The sequence below is a fragment of the Chiroxiphia lanceolata genome, chromosome 1 (assembly GCF_009829145.1).
Source record: "Chiroxiphia lanceolata isolate bChiLan1 chromosome 1, bChiLan1.pri, whole genome shotgun sequence".
Taxonomy (NCBI): domain Eukaryota; kingdom Metazoa; phylum Chordata; class Aves; order Passeriformes; family Pipridae; genus Chiroxiphia; species Chiroxiphia lanceolata.
Genome location: NC_045637.1, coordinates 147,684,661 through 147,700,465, shown reverse-complemented (window position 1 = coordinate 147,700,465; position 15,805 = coordinate 147,684,661). Strand labels below are relative to the sequence as shown.

At 39.5% G+C, this 15,805-nt stretch overlaps 1 protein-coding gene across 8 annotated transcripts in view; it reads left to right on the top strand.

Annotated features, from left to right (window-relative positions):
- The window catches only part of RBM33 (RNA binding motif protein 33), a 101,406-nt gene that overhangs the window by 73,347 nt on the left and 12,254 nt on the right, over nucleotides 1–15,805 (top strand). For 5 of the 8 annotated variants that reach the window (XR_004355900.1, XR_004355902.1, XM_032682022.1 and 2 more), the window contains exons 16-17: nucleotides 9,580–9,783; nucleotides 11,188–11,376. Coding sequence is in view for 6 of the 8 variants with exons in the window: in XM_032682022.1 (XP_032537913.1) it covers nucleotides 9,580–9,783; nucleotides 11,188–11,376 (393 nt within the window). In the remaining 2 variants the exon portion in view is untranslated. Of the gene's footprint in view, nucleotides 1–330; nucleotides 830–9,579; nucleotides 9,784–11,187; nucleotides 11,377–15,805 lie in introns of those variants that run through there. The other 3 variants (XM_032682031.1, XM_032682060.1, XM_032682069.1) reach the window with 3 other exon arrangements.

The window sequence follows — 15,805 nt, the reverse complement described above, 5'->3', positions numbered from 1 at the left end:
GGCACTGATATCCTTCACTCTCTCTTGATGAGTCATGTTTTCTAACACCTTGACTGTTTGTGGTGGTCTTTGGGCTCTCTGTGATCAGTCTGTTGGTAAATAGTTCTAGTACCAAATGCAATTGAATTCTTTAAGCCCATGTGTTCAGAGTGGTTTTAGTCCTGGAAGAACAGGTTTGTACCAGCTGCAACCTTAGATATCTTAAGATCGTATGAAATATGTGTTGAGCATTACTTCCATTTAGTTGGAGATTCTATAGGAAATTATAGTATCTTAAAATCTCTATATCATTTGGTCATCTTATGTTGTTGTTGGATGATTTCTCTCTAGCCAGAAAACAAGCTGCCATGCTCAGAGATGTGTGTCCCAAAGGCCTGAAAATGCTGGTTTTTACGCTGCACCAAGAACACACCAGTCTTTGTGGAAGGCTGCACAATGAATTTTTTTCATAAATACATATATAGATATAAATACATAAAAAACTCGATGTTCCCTGTTGCATTAGAAGCAGTATCTTATTTGTCATCCTAATTTCCTGAAAACCTGAAATGCTTCATACAAAAAGCTTGAAAAAAGGGTTGGCAAGTTCTTTTGTTTGAAAAGCCTGTCACAAAAAATGTTGGATTGCAAAAATGAAATGGAAGATGGACAACTTTGTTCATATTTCAAGTAACTGAGAAGTGTGAGATGAATGTGGAGTTCTAAGTATGGAAAAAGAGATGATTCTTGTTTGATAATGTAACCTTGTCAATCAAGTTTGCTTGATGTTTGTACTTGTTTCTACTTGCGTGTGTATGTTCAAATTTAATTAAAAATATTTTACTTGAAAGCTCTATAGCGCCTTTCATCTAAATATGTCAGGAATTGCAAACACCAAGAATTTTGGCATTTACGTGAAAAGTTCTTGAGGGAGCCCTTTACCGAGCCCTGGATACAGGAACTCTTGCTCTATATGGTCCATAATTTTTTAAGAAGTGGGAGAGTGGCACTGCAGTTTATTTGCATCCCACTGTTTGAAGGAAGCACTATTTGAAGTGGAATAAGGGAGCTGCAGAAGCCATGGTGTCTGAATTCCCAGGTACCATGTCAAAATGGGCAAGACCTTTGAAGCAGCACTAATGTAAATGCTGTTGAAAAAGGACTCTGCCTGCCACAACCTGCAGGAGTTCACTGTGGAAATACTTCACAAATGGACATTAATTTCCTAACTGTAAGAAAATCTTGGAGCAAGTTCAGAGGAGGCCATGAAGTTGATAAGGGGGGCTGGAGCACCTAACCTATGAAGACAGACTGAGAAAGTTGGGGCAGTTCAGCCTGGAGAGGAGAAAAGACTGGGGAGACCTTAGAGCACCTTCCGGTACCTAAAGGGGGCTGCAAGAGAGCTGGTGAGGCACTTTGGACAAGGGCATGGAGTGACAGGACAAAGGGAAATGGCTTAAAACTGATGAAGGGTGGATTTATATTAGAAAAAAAGTCTTTCCTGTGGGAGTGGTAAGGCACTGAAGCAGGTTATCCAGGGAAGCTTTGGATACCTCATGCCTGGAAGTATTTGAGGCCAGGTTGGATGGGGCTTGGAGCAACCTGCTCTAGTGGAAGGTGTCTGTGCCCATGGCAAGGGGGGTCAGTATTCTGGTTATGAAAAATGTGTAGTATTTTCACAGAAAAACTTCTTTTTTGAAAACAAGCAATAAACCCTGTCCTCCCAGACCTCCAGTGAGGATGGTCCCTGTAGAGACAGACTATTTCATGGCTTGGGGGTTAGGAGGTAGGCTGTGCTGAACTGTTTGGGGCGTATTTGGTTACTGGAAAAGTGAAAGGGCACATGTGGACACACATAGCAACTAGAGGGACTTTAGGTGGCAACCAAACTAGACGCAGGTAGAACTTTTTATGGGTTTCTAATAAAATCCTCAGAAAGATGAAGAGATACTTACCTAAATTGAATTTACTTCACTGTGGATAATTTGGATCTAACGTGCAATACAGTATTCTTTGTAAATTGCAGAACAGGTTTCTCCCTTTCCTCAGGAGACTTTTAAATTGTATGTTGAAGAAAAGTGCTGCTTCCTCCTGAACACCCCGAAAGCACAGCGTTTGATGTTGCTTGTCACTCTTGTTAAATCTCAAAGGAGAATTTTTCTGCCATCATAAATGTTATACTGCAAAATTCATATTGATACAGTGTTGGTGTTATAGAGTATCTTGTAGCCCAGTTTCCTTCTGAAGATAGCTGTGACACCACTAAACTGCATTACAAAGAGAAAGAACCCGTTTTCATATAAAAATACAGTCTCTTGGAATGTAAGCTTGCAGATTTGTACAGTTTTTAATATTTTGAGAAGCTGCAAGTCCCTTTGTTAAAAGGTATTTTGGGTTGGACCACTTGGAATAGACCTTTAGTACAGAGGTTTGGCTCTGAGTCAGGAGACACTCGACACCGTGTTTGGGGAAGGAGGTAATGGGAGTTGTCTATGTCAAGACTGCACTGGGATCTTAAGGCAGCACACAAGAGGGATTTGACTTGCCATTAGTTTTAAGTTTCACGGAACATGAACCAGAAGGACCAGACATGACATGAGAAGGGAAGCTGTAGTTGTTCTGGTTTCTGACATCCAGTACTGGCTTTCTATGCTACAGCTGGTGTCCAGCTGGGAAGTGCTCCTTCAGGAGCTTTGACCCATCAGAAGTTTTGAATTGCTGATATTTTCCAACAGGAGCTTTTTCTCTTGGTGATTCTCTGTGTCCAGTCTTTGTTAAAATTCCCTGTACAAAAAATATCCCAGACTGGCAACCAAAAAGTGAACCAGGAAAGTTTACTCTAAACATTGTGTGTCTATATTAACGTGTTTTGTGAAGAGCATGTAAAAATGAAGGTGTCGTCAGAGAGTATTGTACATATATATTCCAGAACCTTGACTTTGCTGTAGCTTTGACACAATTTTTTTTTTCATAATGAGCTGGTGGGTGGTTGTACTAAAAAACACATAGTCATGATTCAACACTGATCAACTCTGTTTCTGTCACTCCTGGTGAAACTTCATGCAGCATGGGTATGACTGGGATTCTCTTTGGCCAGTCCTTCTCCCTGCCTTAGTTCTCCTCTCAGGCAGATGAGGAGACACTTCAGTTAAGAACTGTGTTAGTACATAGGATTAAATGGAATTAGCTGCTTTTTCTACAAAACATTTTCTTCTTGCTGTTCTGATTCTTCATACACCATTAGGCACAAAAGATACTCATCATGGCTCACTGAAGCAGCGTAGCAGTGTCTTTAGCGCAGGAGGGGAACTGTTTCTGCATTTTATTTATTTATTGCATAGTCTGGTTGCTCTTGTTTGAATTAAGTTTGCCCCATGCAAACATTTTAGGCTGGGAACAATAACCCATAATTTGCTGACCAGCACTAGAAGTGTCTTTTTTTCTGGTGTGAGCTGGGAATGCTTTGGTTCTTTTATCAGTTTTGTAGTCTGATGTAGCTTATTTCTGTGTGTACTTTGAGTCAAAACTAGACCATTAGTATATCTTAAACTAGTTATTAATGGTGAGTTGTCTACTGATAGTGTATTGTACCCTGGTGGGAGAGCAGCTTTCTTAAGTATTGCTATTCTTGAACTTGAGTAAGAAAAAAAAAAAGACTTTTAAAGGTCTTAGAAGGCCTGTAAAAAAAAAAAGGTCTCCAGGTGTTTCTCATTGGCACTTGACAGATTAAAAACAGATCGTCAACTGTTCAGAAACAGTGCTTGGTCATGTCACTGGGTTGTGGGATATTTGGCAAGTGATTAGGCTTCCTATTCCCAGGTCTCCAGTCTGTCAACCAGGTGTATGAAAGTGGTAAAGCATTTGGAGCACCAGTCACAGAGAAATAACTCATTATTAGGGGTTTACCTTTAATACATATTTCTGATAATTGTAGTGAGAAAATACTTATATATATTAGATGAAAGTCAGTCTTGTTCTACATAGTTTTTACTTTGCTGTTTCTTTCTCTTGATTACATGGGGATCACAGCTGTCTGTGTAGATGTCTGTCTTTTTAAATACAGTCAGTCACAGTATCATTATCAGTAAAATTATCAGTAAAATACAAGTTTACATATGAAAACCTATGTAGCTGATGAACAGTCATTCCTCTAGTCCTTAAAGTGAAGATGAATTTAATAGCCTAAAGGATGCTTCGCTTCCCCAGCCACTGTGATACTGTAAAGGCACTAATTTCTAGAAATATTGTCTTAAACTGGTAACAGATATGGGGTTTCTCCTTTCTTACAAGACATCAATTATGGCACATTTTTGGACTGAGATTTCCCTGCAAGATTTAGGTCTTCCTCGTGCTACAGAGAATTTGATTTATAATGCATCTAAGAAAAGATGACAACATTTTGCTTCTGTGTGTTATTTTCACACAAATCAACCAGAGTTTATTCCCTTTAAGTGCCTTTATCCAGCATGCGCATCCCTTTACTACTGGATGATTTTGAATTAGCTTTACAAAGATTACATGGATAGACACAGCATTGTCGTGGTTAATAGAAACCTGTGCAGTGAGGTCTATGGGCTGCAAGATCACTAACAGTGCCAATGACAGTGAAGTATGGCCTTATCGAAAGGAGAATTCATAAGAGGCTGCCCTGGGACACTGCACCACTGTCCTTCTGTGTATCCTGACAATGTTATCTGTCCTCTCAGTACGGAGTATCAAATGTCTGTCACGAGTACAGAAATTAATTTAATGTCACCTGAAGACATGCAATTAATCTTTTAGAGGTTTTCATAATACCTTTACAGAAGGAGTTGCCAGTTTGGCGGATTTGGATTTTGGGGTTTAGCAGAAGATAAGGAAAATTAATTTTTCATCAGGGTTAATACAAGCTAGCAGGGCCACAAAGGCTGAGAAAAATGGTTTGGGAATTTGTCAAGTGTTGTCACTCTAGAATAATGCTGCTTAACGTCTGATAGGTGTAATCAAGAGTTGAGATTTCTATAGAGGAGGATTAATCAATTTGCTCACTACAGAATGCAAGTTGGTGATACCATTCCTTCATGGGGTTTAAGAATGAAAATAAGATTTGATCTGTCAAATTGCAAGCAGCTCTGACAGTATCAATAGGCATTTTTATCAGTACATTTTAAAGCATTTGTTATAAATAAATTTGTCCTGCTAATGTTGGTGGCAAATAAACTTCATCTTCATCATAAAACTGTCATAATGATTGTGATAGAGTGGAGGGCTTCAGCTTGCTAAATTTAAGCAGTCCCTCATAAAATTCTGCTTATAGAATTTGTGATCTCATATTTGACAGAATTCTATGTTTCTCAAAACACAACATTGACTATTGATGGCCATTGAATGGCATCGTTTTTTCTTTTTTAGTCCAATTTCAGAAGGTCAAACTGTGCAAACTTTTACACAGTAGAAGTTTGAAAAACATTCACGTGTAGATCAAATCCATCTGCCTCCATCTTTTGAGATTTTTTTATTTACACACAGTATTTGAAATTAACTTGTTTTGGCACTGCTAACAATCTTGCTGAATACGTTTTATACTGTCCCGTGAACAGAACTCCTGCAACTTGAAAAAAAAGGCATTTTCATTCCTCCAGAATTAATTAAATAATGGTAAAGTTTCATTCAGGAAAACTCTTTCCTGGCTATATAGTAGATGATCCCTGTGGGTCCCTTCCAACTTGGCATATTCTATGAAGGCAGACCTTTTGTAAAACTTGGAAATTTAGAGCTTGAAGGTCAGAATGATTTATAATATAGAAAGTAAGGAGTAGACAATAAAAAAAAAAATTCTTCCTTTATTGGTTTGTAGACGAAGAATAGAAATTCACTTTTATGCAGAAGACTTCAGAGGAAATTTGAACTATAAAATCAGAGCTTGTATCCATCAGTCCCAGGTATCTGTGATGGACTATGGTATTCTACCTGATTTCAGCACTTTGTGCATCAAATTATATGAGACAGGCCATGATGATGAATAGATGCATCTCTGAAAAATTTAGTGCTGCCCTGTACATCACAAAATACTAAAGGAAAGAAATCAGATAAAAATATATTTTGACATGAAAAGGCTTAAAATTTTAATACCTCCTTCTGTTGCTGTATATTTAAATGTGGGGAGGGCAGTGCTATAAGCTGATGAAAAATTAATAATACAGAAATTGTCTTTAGGAAAAGCAAAAGTTGATTTCAGACGAGCTAGAACTGAGACATTTTAAGCAGAAGAGTTGCTAGCAATTTAGCTTCTGTGATTTAGGTGTTGTTTGGGGCAGGTGCTGCAATACAGCTGCAGTGGACTTACCTGCTTGCCTGTAGTTTTGCTGTGTTGGTGCCAGCTCACTGTGTAGCTCATGAGTGAACATCAGGAGTCAGCATATGTAGAGTCATCGTTACAATGGTGTGTCCTTTCCTCCAAAATATTAATGTTCCGTGAGCATGTGACCTGTCAGTAATGCTCTGAGGTTTTGTAGCTTTAAGTCCAGATGTTAAAAGCTCTTTGCAGGTGTTTTGCTTGACTTGGTTTGTCACTGATGTGTCTGAAGAAGCCACTGGTTGTCTTGCGTCAAAGATTAAAGGATGATGATGGTGGTGGTGGGTCTGATTTGCCACTACATGGTATTGCAGAGGTTGCTCATTTTGGCTCAGTGCTTGTCCTTGTACTGTCACATCTTTAACCAGTGAAAAAGGAATTGCTGCTAAAATACATCTTCCGAGGCTGTGTCATTTTGCTAATTAGGCATGTGTCACCTGGCAGTCACATTTGATTTTTATTTTCTTAAGAAAACCACCAGGTTTTGTCTTCTGTTGAGGCCAGGCTGCCTGCAACAGAAAATAATGTCTTGCTGATTTGGAGGGAGCTCTTTTAGTCCTTGAGCACCAAGTGGCTCTCTTGAGAAGCAGTGCTGCAGTTTCATCTCTGTTTCCCATCTTCAAGTCATCTCAAAACCAGTAAATATTCAGAGCAGTAGTATAAAGAAAGGGGTTGATCCAGTTGCCTTTCCTTCCTTCTTGTTGCAGGAACAAGCAGATCTTGTTCCATTCCCTTTCTTTATTGTTTTGTGTAAGTTTTTCTTATTTCTGAAATACATTAATTCATTGAAAAACTCGGAGATCTTTCTACCTTTTCAGGCTTTTGCAGGAGCATCGTGTCAGCAGTGAAGCCCAGAGGTGGTATTTGGGACCCCAGCAGGGAACAAACCCCATCAGATTTTTTTTATCAGTACAAACCAGTTGTGTGCTGATACCTTTGACTCTGTTACACAGTTCTGTGTTTTAGTTTTATTTGGTGATAATTGAGCTTGGTAGTTAAATATTGGGTGGTTGTTGGCTGTCCTAGACTTTTATGTGAAATGATTGTTTGCTTTTGAAGTTTCAGTAATGAGCATGTTCAGTGTGTTTTGTACCTGAGGGCTTTACTCTCAGATGCTCTTCCAATGTGCCGGGATCACTTTTTGGTTTGGAAAGAAATGGTTGCAAATATTTATGGTTTTCACAGCAGGCATTTAGCAGAGATTATATTTTTAACTCCCAGCTATAATGTTTAAATTCCTCCTAGAATTTTTTATTCCTTTTAGTTTCATCATCTTGCAACTGCTGTAGAGTTGAATAAAAGAAATTATCTGATCAGGGCATAGAGCTTATGGTGATGCTGATATTGAAACTAATACTAAAATGAGGAGGATTTAATGCTGGTTTCCTGGTAAGGTTTTGTGTATATGTTTGGATTTTTCAAGAGGGCTCTTGCTTTTATGTTTTTGAATAGTAATTGAAGAGAAACTCAGAAGGGAAAGCTTTATAATTTCTCACTAGTCGCTGCTCTCCAAGGTTTGTATACAAAATGTTCTGTGAAGACGTGGAGCCATCCAGTTTAGCAGGGAAAAACACCCTGTATTTCATTAGAGGTGGGAAAGATGTGCAGATTTCTATGGCTTTCTCACTTTGGACACTATGGACAGAAGCCAGGACAAGGTTCAGGATTTTCCCTATGGCAGACTGTGCTTTTGAAGTGTAGATGGTGCAAGGAGCTGTGAGGCTCATTTGTCTGGGATTTGTGTGGTTGAATTCTTGAGATGTTGTAGCCTTCATGTACTTTTCAATACAGAGACCTTGATTTAGGGGTGTGAATTGTGAAGTAGTGAACTTGAAAACGTGAGACCGTGCTATGTACCACCTGTACCAGATTATTTCTTACGAAATGATAGTGAAGGGACTTAGTGACTGGTGCCTTTTAGTAAGTGTTTCTTTTGCTTTTATTTAGTGCTGAGAGGTAACGATTTGTATTGTCAATGAAGATAATCTTGTTATTAGACTATAAATCTGTTCCTTCTGCACCCCTGTATTTTGTCTCCTTATCCACAAGAAATGTGCCAGTATGAAGTCTTCTGGTTTGTGATGTGTGTTACAGATGCAAAGTAGATTTGGCTTGTGAATAGTTAAGGAAGGGGGAAAAAACCCTGTGTAAGTAAAGATGCTTTCATAATATTTTACTTTTTTCACTAGATAAGCCTTTTATTTGAGAGCTTTTGCAGGGTTACCAGGAGTTAGTTTGGGACTTAGGCAAAGCCTTCACTCTGTAGATAAAATGTTCACTAGTATTTGAGTTCTAAAGTTGGAGTCCAGTCAAGGTATAGATACTGCTGTTGAAACCATGCAATAGTATGATGCACTTTACAGATGCAAAAGTACCTGATGTTTTGTCAGGCTCTGCTATCTCTTGTTCCATGAATTGTTTTTCAGTGATTGATCTGATCTGGACAGCCAGACACAAATTCAAGAATCACCTGTTTGTAGAAGAAACTGAACTGTTGGGGTAGAGGCAGTGGAAGGGAATAATTTCAGTGCTTTCAGCTTTTGCTGTTATAATGTGCTTGATTGCACTGAGAGATGTAACAAAGAGCTACATTGGATGAGAGAAGCACTGAGATGGTGTTTCATTGTGCTTGTGATTATAAATATAATAAGAAGTTTATGAGACAAATTAAAAAAAAAAACAAACCAACCCTTGAGGAACTGTTCCTAGTACAGTGTTTGAGGAAGGAGACTGCTTACAAAGCTGCTGGTAATAGAAGCTGGCAGCATGAGTATGCACTTCAAAATAAATACCAGGTTTTAACTGAAGAGAGGTTGGAGTTTTAAAGATGAGCAGAGTATTTGCCCGATTCTTCCAGCATTCACAGTTCTTTGCTCCTTCTTCTGCAATATGTATGTCTCTATTTAAAAAAAAAAAAAGTAATAAATAACACACACCATAGTTCACATGTAACCCTGGGAGGAAGAATGATTTGGAAAGAAAAGTGAAAACATCTTGCCATTTTGTATACAAAAAGACATTATTGAACATTGTAATTATAATAAAGCCCAAACAAAGTAAACTGTTCTTCAGATACCATGGATTTATTTTAGGCTGAAGTGCAATTTCCAGGCTGAGCCCTTGCACGTGCCTGCCATGGCCACCGCTTTGCTTTAGCAGGCAAAGCCCTGGATACTCTCCGAGTGAGCTGGATGTGGCAGGAGGCTGCTCAGGGTGAGGGTGTGCAGTGCCTGGACACTGAGCCGCTGTTGTGTTGTTGATTTCAGCAGGGGGGAGAGGATGCTGGCTTTTTTCACCCAGAGGGCCAGACCCAGCGGCCTCAACAACCCCCGGAGCCCAAACAGCAGCCAGTGCGGAAGGTCACTTTGACAAAGGGAATGCAGCAGCACCAACAGCAGCAGCAGGCACAGATCCATTCACCAGCTCCTCAAGGAGTCAAAAACATCCAGGGAATCCATCAAACTAAAAAGGTGATTTTTAGATGCATATTGCTGTGGAAGTTTCACTGTGTAGCTGTGTTGCTCTTAATAACTAGCATTCTGTTTGTCAATTGGTAGTGCAGGGCTGCATGACCCAGGAGATGCATAATTGCATATAAAGCTTTTAATCTGGAGAGACTTGTTTGTACCCAGCACAGACTGGTGATGCCTGCAGGTTTCTTCATCTGCTGAGGTTCTGGCCAGCACAGCACTCCCTGGGGAAATACATGTGTCCCGAGATAGCTACAGTAGGAGGTGGTATGCAACATACTTTCTGGCTTTAAAACCAAGAGGTTTTTTGAAGTCATGTTTAAGCTTTTATTCTGGCTGTTTCCTGCATATGTAGGGAGCACACAGCGACTATTTCAGGATGCTCTTTGCTGAATCCCCGAAGTTGGTGTCACTCAAAATAGTTGGTGATCTCGTAACTTGATGTTTTGCACTGATTGTGCACTGGGAGGAGGCAGGGAAGGGTCAGGGCGGCAGCAGCATGTGCCTTCTCTGCATTTGCAAGCTGGCACATGCCTTGAACATAGCTGGTATTTTGGCCTTTAGTTCTTGGTTTTGAACTGTTGGCCATAATCTTCCTGCTTCATGTAAGGATAATGTTTCCTTGCTGATGCAGAAGAATGTGAAAAGTTGTTACCCTTCATAGGCTTTCCAAGTGGGAAACTGTGTTGTGTTGACTCAATGTTAAATGTTAACTCTGTGTAATGTTTGTTGCTCTTGTTTCATTGTTATTTTTCCTCTCTCCAACTGTTCAATATTTAATTTGCAAGAATTAAATCCGTACATTTCCTGCTCCAGAGTATGCTGTGGTGCCAGATCCTACAGGATTTGGGGGAGGGGAGCTTTGGAAAAAGTTGTTTTATTTAGCCATTTTTCCATTCTTAGAACAGACCAAGAGTTAGTAGCAGTACAGACTGGAGGTGCTTGAAGCAGTTTGCTGATCTTGTGAGTACATTAAATTTACCTGTGGGTTGAGAAGAGAAAAAGGAGAGGGATCAACTTGTTTTTGTTGTCCAGACTCAAAATATGGGAGCTGAACACATGCTGCTGATGTGATCAGTGTTGAAAACTAGGTTATATGCTTTTGTCCGAGATCTTCCACTGCTTAGTTGATCAGTCCGAGCTAGATCTGAGGCTTTTAGCCTGAATACAATATATATAACTCCATATATTTGCTGCCCTTCTAAAAGAGGTTTGTATAAGCAGTGGATGAATATGTTAATAAGTGGCCTTTCAAATCAGTGAACAGCAACAAACTGTTTAAAATCAGTGTGTACTTTAATCAAGTTTTTAAGTAAATCGCCAACTTTTGTATCCTCTGTCAAATGCAGTAAGCAGAATCATTAGGTAAGTAAATCAAAATACTGTTACTTTTGTTGTTGGCAGGTCATTATGCACGGCAGAGGCAGAGGAGTAGCAGGCCAGATGGGCCGAGGACGCTTGATGCCAAATAAACAGAACCTGCGAGTGGTGGAGTGCAAACCTCAGCCCTGTATTGTGTCAGTTGAAGGGCTTTCTTCATCAACTACTGATGTCCAACTGAAAAACCTGCTGATGTCAGTGGGACCCATTCAGGTAGGTCAACCTCGGTTTATCATTTTTGTGCCAAAAGGCTTTCATTCCGGAAAGCTCAATTAATTCCCTGACACTAAATACAATGCGTGTTTATTGGTAATTTATGTTTGAAGGCACCCCCCACCCACACGCGCTACACCTGGTAGCAAAGACAGGCACGCGATGATATTGCGGCACGGGAGGCACGGGAGGATTTTGCTAACCATCACATTCCTGCTGCAAAATTCTCCTTCATTGTGGAGTTCCTGTGCTATCTGACATTTTCTTAAACACTACAAACCTGTCCATGCTGTGAGGTTTTTAAAGCCAGATGATCATATCAAAGCAAATGTATTTTTGGTTGCTATTTGTGTTTATATTGTTGGCTTGCACCTACTCTCTGTTTTGACATTTACCTTTTCCTGTCATCGCAGTCCTGGGGTACAAGCACTTAATGACCACTACCCAGTGGACATTTTATACTGTGTAGCACCATATGCTTTTTCAGATGAAAACACAGTCTTCTTTGGAGCATTTTATTGATCCTTCATTATTTTAGAAGTTTCTCTTTAGGAGGGGCCTGTGAGCAAGGTTATGACACACACACACTGGTGTATCTGCTGTGCAGCTTCTGTTCGTAAACTGCCTCCTGGAACTGATGTTCAGTTAAATGACTTATGGAAAGCAGGTGGTTTTCAAAATAGTGAAGGGCTTAGGAGGCCCTGTCTGATTTATTGTTACTACATTTGAAAATATCAGTCAATGAATAATGAAACACAACGATGAGAATTTTTTTTCCCAGTTTTGAGTGCTCCTTTTGACAGGATCAACATTTTTCAGACAAATACAATAAATGAATTGGAGCCTGTTCTGTGAGACTTCGCTATTAGGGGGATCATCTCTCTGTTTCAAAACACACTGCTCTCCTAAAGATGAACACTCTGCCTCACTTCTTCCCAATTTAGTAAACAGAATAATGCTGAATTATTTACATCGTCAATTCAGAGAGGTTTAATTTGTTTGGGAAAGCAAAACTACTCTCACAGTGAAAATACTTTGTGCCTTCGTGTTCTGTAGTACTCTAGGAAATTAGTCATACAGTTCCAAAGCACATTTATTCAGTGTTTACTCACTGAATCTTGCATGAGAATATTAGAAGGAGATTAATAGAATCCCTGCAAGGAAATACTCGCAGTAGAGAGAAGTTATTGAGAACGTACTAAAAAATTTATTCGGGACTTGCTTTTTCATAGCAGACTCCAAACTCTGGTCTCTCAATTCAATGTTGCAGACCACTTTAGAAAGGTGTATTTATAGGAGAAAAAACTATAACTGATTTTCTAGTGGGATTTGATACATACCCGTGCCCTACAGAACTTTCATTCTTGCACCATCATCAACTGTACCTTTGGAAATTATGCTTTCTGAATTATCGTCTGTTTTCACCTTATCAGAGATCTGGAAGTAGTACTTGAAAGAGAAGCTTGAATTTAGCTAATGATGCAGAATGATTTTATGCTAAATCTGCAGTTGAATTTCAAGTGTGATGTGTAGAAGGCTAGAACTTTCCAGTCACGTTCGAGACTGAATGATGTTTCACAGGTGTGGATGGTGAGATATGCAGGAGAGAAGTGATCCTTTTGTAGGGAAGAATATGAGACTGGTTCTACCATATGCCATATTTAGCTTTAGGTTTGTTTTTTTACGATACAATGAGAAGTGGCACCACAAAAGTGTTAATGCAGCGAATGAGGAAGAGGCAGCAGCAGCTTTCAGTGACTTGGAGGACAAGAACAGAAAACAGAATGATTGAAAACCTGCATTGTTGCTGTTCACAACAACCATTTTTACACAGATGGTGCTAGATTTTCAAAGAGGTCAACATCCTGAAGTGCATGAGTGGACTTTCTTGTGGCTGTAAGTAAATGTTCTAAGTGTTTGTGCTCAGTGCTGTACGAAATCCCCTGCGACTGGCAATGGTCGGGAGGCTCTGACAGCGAAGGGATACTCTGCTTGGTTATTTCCTCATTCTTCCTTCAAAATGTGTTTCATGTAAGTGACTTTGCAACGAGGAGTGCAGGAGTGAGCTACTGGAGAGAGCCCAGTAGTGAATGGAAGGGCAGGTCGTGGCCACAACCAGAGAAAAGAGATCTTGGGTAGTGCAGAGCTCTGATCTTCTGAGGTGAAGTGTTGCAGCTTGATGAACTGAAATAGGAGGGATTTGGGGAGATGGCTATTGTGCGAAAACAGCAAGGTGAAATTCTAGCTGCTTTTTTAGAAATTAGGCAAGGTGCCCAGGTTTTTAGCTGGTGTTCTGATGGAGCTGAAGAAATAGTAAGAGGATGGAATGGTGAGTTGGTTGTGTCTGACTCAGTCTTTAAGGTGTAGAATATCCTATGTTTAGCTGTTGACTATATTCAGCAAAATTTTACTTGATCAACTGAGCTCTTGAGGGGATTTTTCGTTTTACTTGTCTTTGAGGGAAATGCGCTTATTTTTTGCAGTTGTAAAGGAAATTTAAATCTGAATCAGAACTTAAGGAGTTGTTTTCATGCCTGCATTGTATCTTGAAATGACACATATCAACTGTCCAACACCCAAATCCCTGGTTAAAGGTAAAGATTCACAAACTGTAGGTCATACACTTCTAATGTTTAAACAAGCATCTTGCTTGAAAGCGATGTCCAAACACAGCTCAGAAATCCAAATATCCCGTGTATCAACTTCTGCTGCAGTCAAGACATGACCGTGGGAATGCCTGCACTGAGGCATAGCTCCCAGAGAAGGGGAAGAAGTACTTCCCAAGGATCTCTCTGCTCTTTGACAAGAAGAATAGATCATGAGCTCTTGTCCCACCTGGTAGAGGACCTCTGCTTAATCTTCACCTTCCATACTGGGGCATCTCTAGAGTAATTGATCCCACACCAGCTTCTGTTTCCACATATCCAGATATTTGTTACAATGTGTTTATCCTGCATGTGTTTTCGTGGTAGGTGAATCCTTGCTGGCGTAACAGAAAGTTTTAACTTTTTCCACAAATAAGTCTATAATTTATCAATGAAGTGAATGAGAAGGAAGAGATTACTTTGCTTTTCTGGGTACAAAAGTACTGCGTTTTTATTTTTAACTTTTTCATGTCAGTATCATTCTCAAGGTACAACTACCATGTATAAACCTTGGGAAGGGAAGCTAAAAACTTCCCTTGATTTATAATGTTCAGTGCTCCAAACTTTGCCATCAGCTTGCATTGAGGTTGAGGTCAGGGTTTGGGTGTAGCATAAGAGAAGATGGAGGAGACTTAGACTTGAAGTTGGAAATTCACCATTTTTCTCTTCCATGCTCTAGAAATGAAGAAAATTATCTTTTCCCATATATAACCTTTGAAATACCCTCTACTGCCTAATCACTGAAGACTCTAATTCTTATCCCTGCTTCACTAAAGCTGCTTTGATATTAATATAGGAGAAAAAAATACCATTAATATTCTCAAGACACTGAATAGAAGAAAATCTTTGGGGTTCCAGGAACATGTCTTTCATCATAGCTCCATTTTACAGCTCCAACATGATGAAATTAGCAGAACAAGTGCCTCCTTTCAGTGTACAGTTTGCTGTCAGACTCTTTTTTGAGAGGGTAAGCTTTCAGAAACAAATAATGTATCTGCAGTAAAACTTGAGTACTGAATCTAAAATAATTACATGTTATAAATAAAATTATCTATTCCAAAGTGGTGGAAAGTACAGAAGATTTCTGAGCACATCACCAAAATGGAGTCTCCTGAGGGCTGTACTGGAACAGTGACATTTAGTACATATCCATCCAGAACCATTTGATAAAGCAGATTACTAATAAGTTGCAAAGGTCATGAAAAACAGCGCTTGTATTTTTATTTTTTTTTGTGCTCTTGAATCCGGGTTTAACGTTTATACTGTCTAAAGAAGCTCGTGTTCAGCTAGTTATTGCTACCTTCAGATGAATTGGCTTTTTTCAAGGTGTTGCAGGTAGACTGGACCATTTGCTAGGTCTCCAGGTAATTTGACTACTGAAGTATGGTTCTGTGCAGGTGTTTCGTCATCATCTTTAATCATGTTTTCATGCATCAAATGGTTGCAAACATAAAACATCAGTGCAAAATCTCAGTATTGCTTTGTGAAGACTTAAGGTAATAAATTCTGATGCTGAAAAAAAAAAAAGAGGAAAAAACTGTATACAAAACGTTGTATATCAGAGGTGATGAGAATGTTGGAATTGTTGCTGTACTTGTAGTAGTTTACAAACATGGGGTTTCCTCTGGTTACTTAGCCATTTGTGATCTCAGAAAGGAAAAGCAAGTGCAATGCTGATGCGCTTTGCTCTGCTTTCTTAGGGTGACAGTGCTACCTAGTGCTCAGCTGGGGTAAAGGCAGCTCTCTGCACTGACACTGCATTCCAAATTGCTGGATTTGTTTTC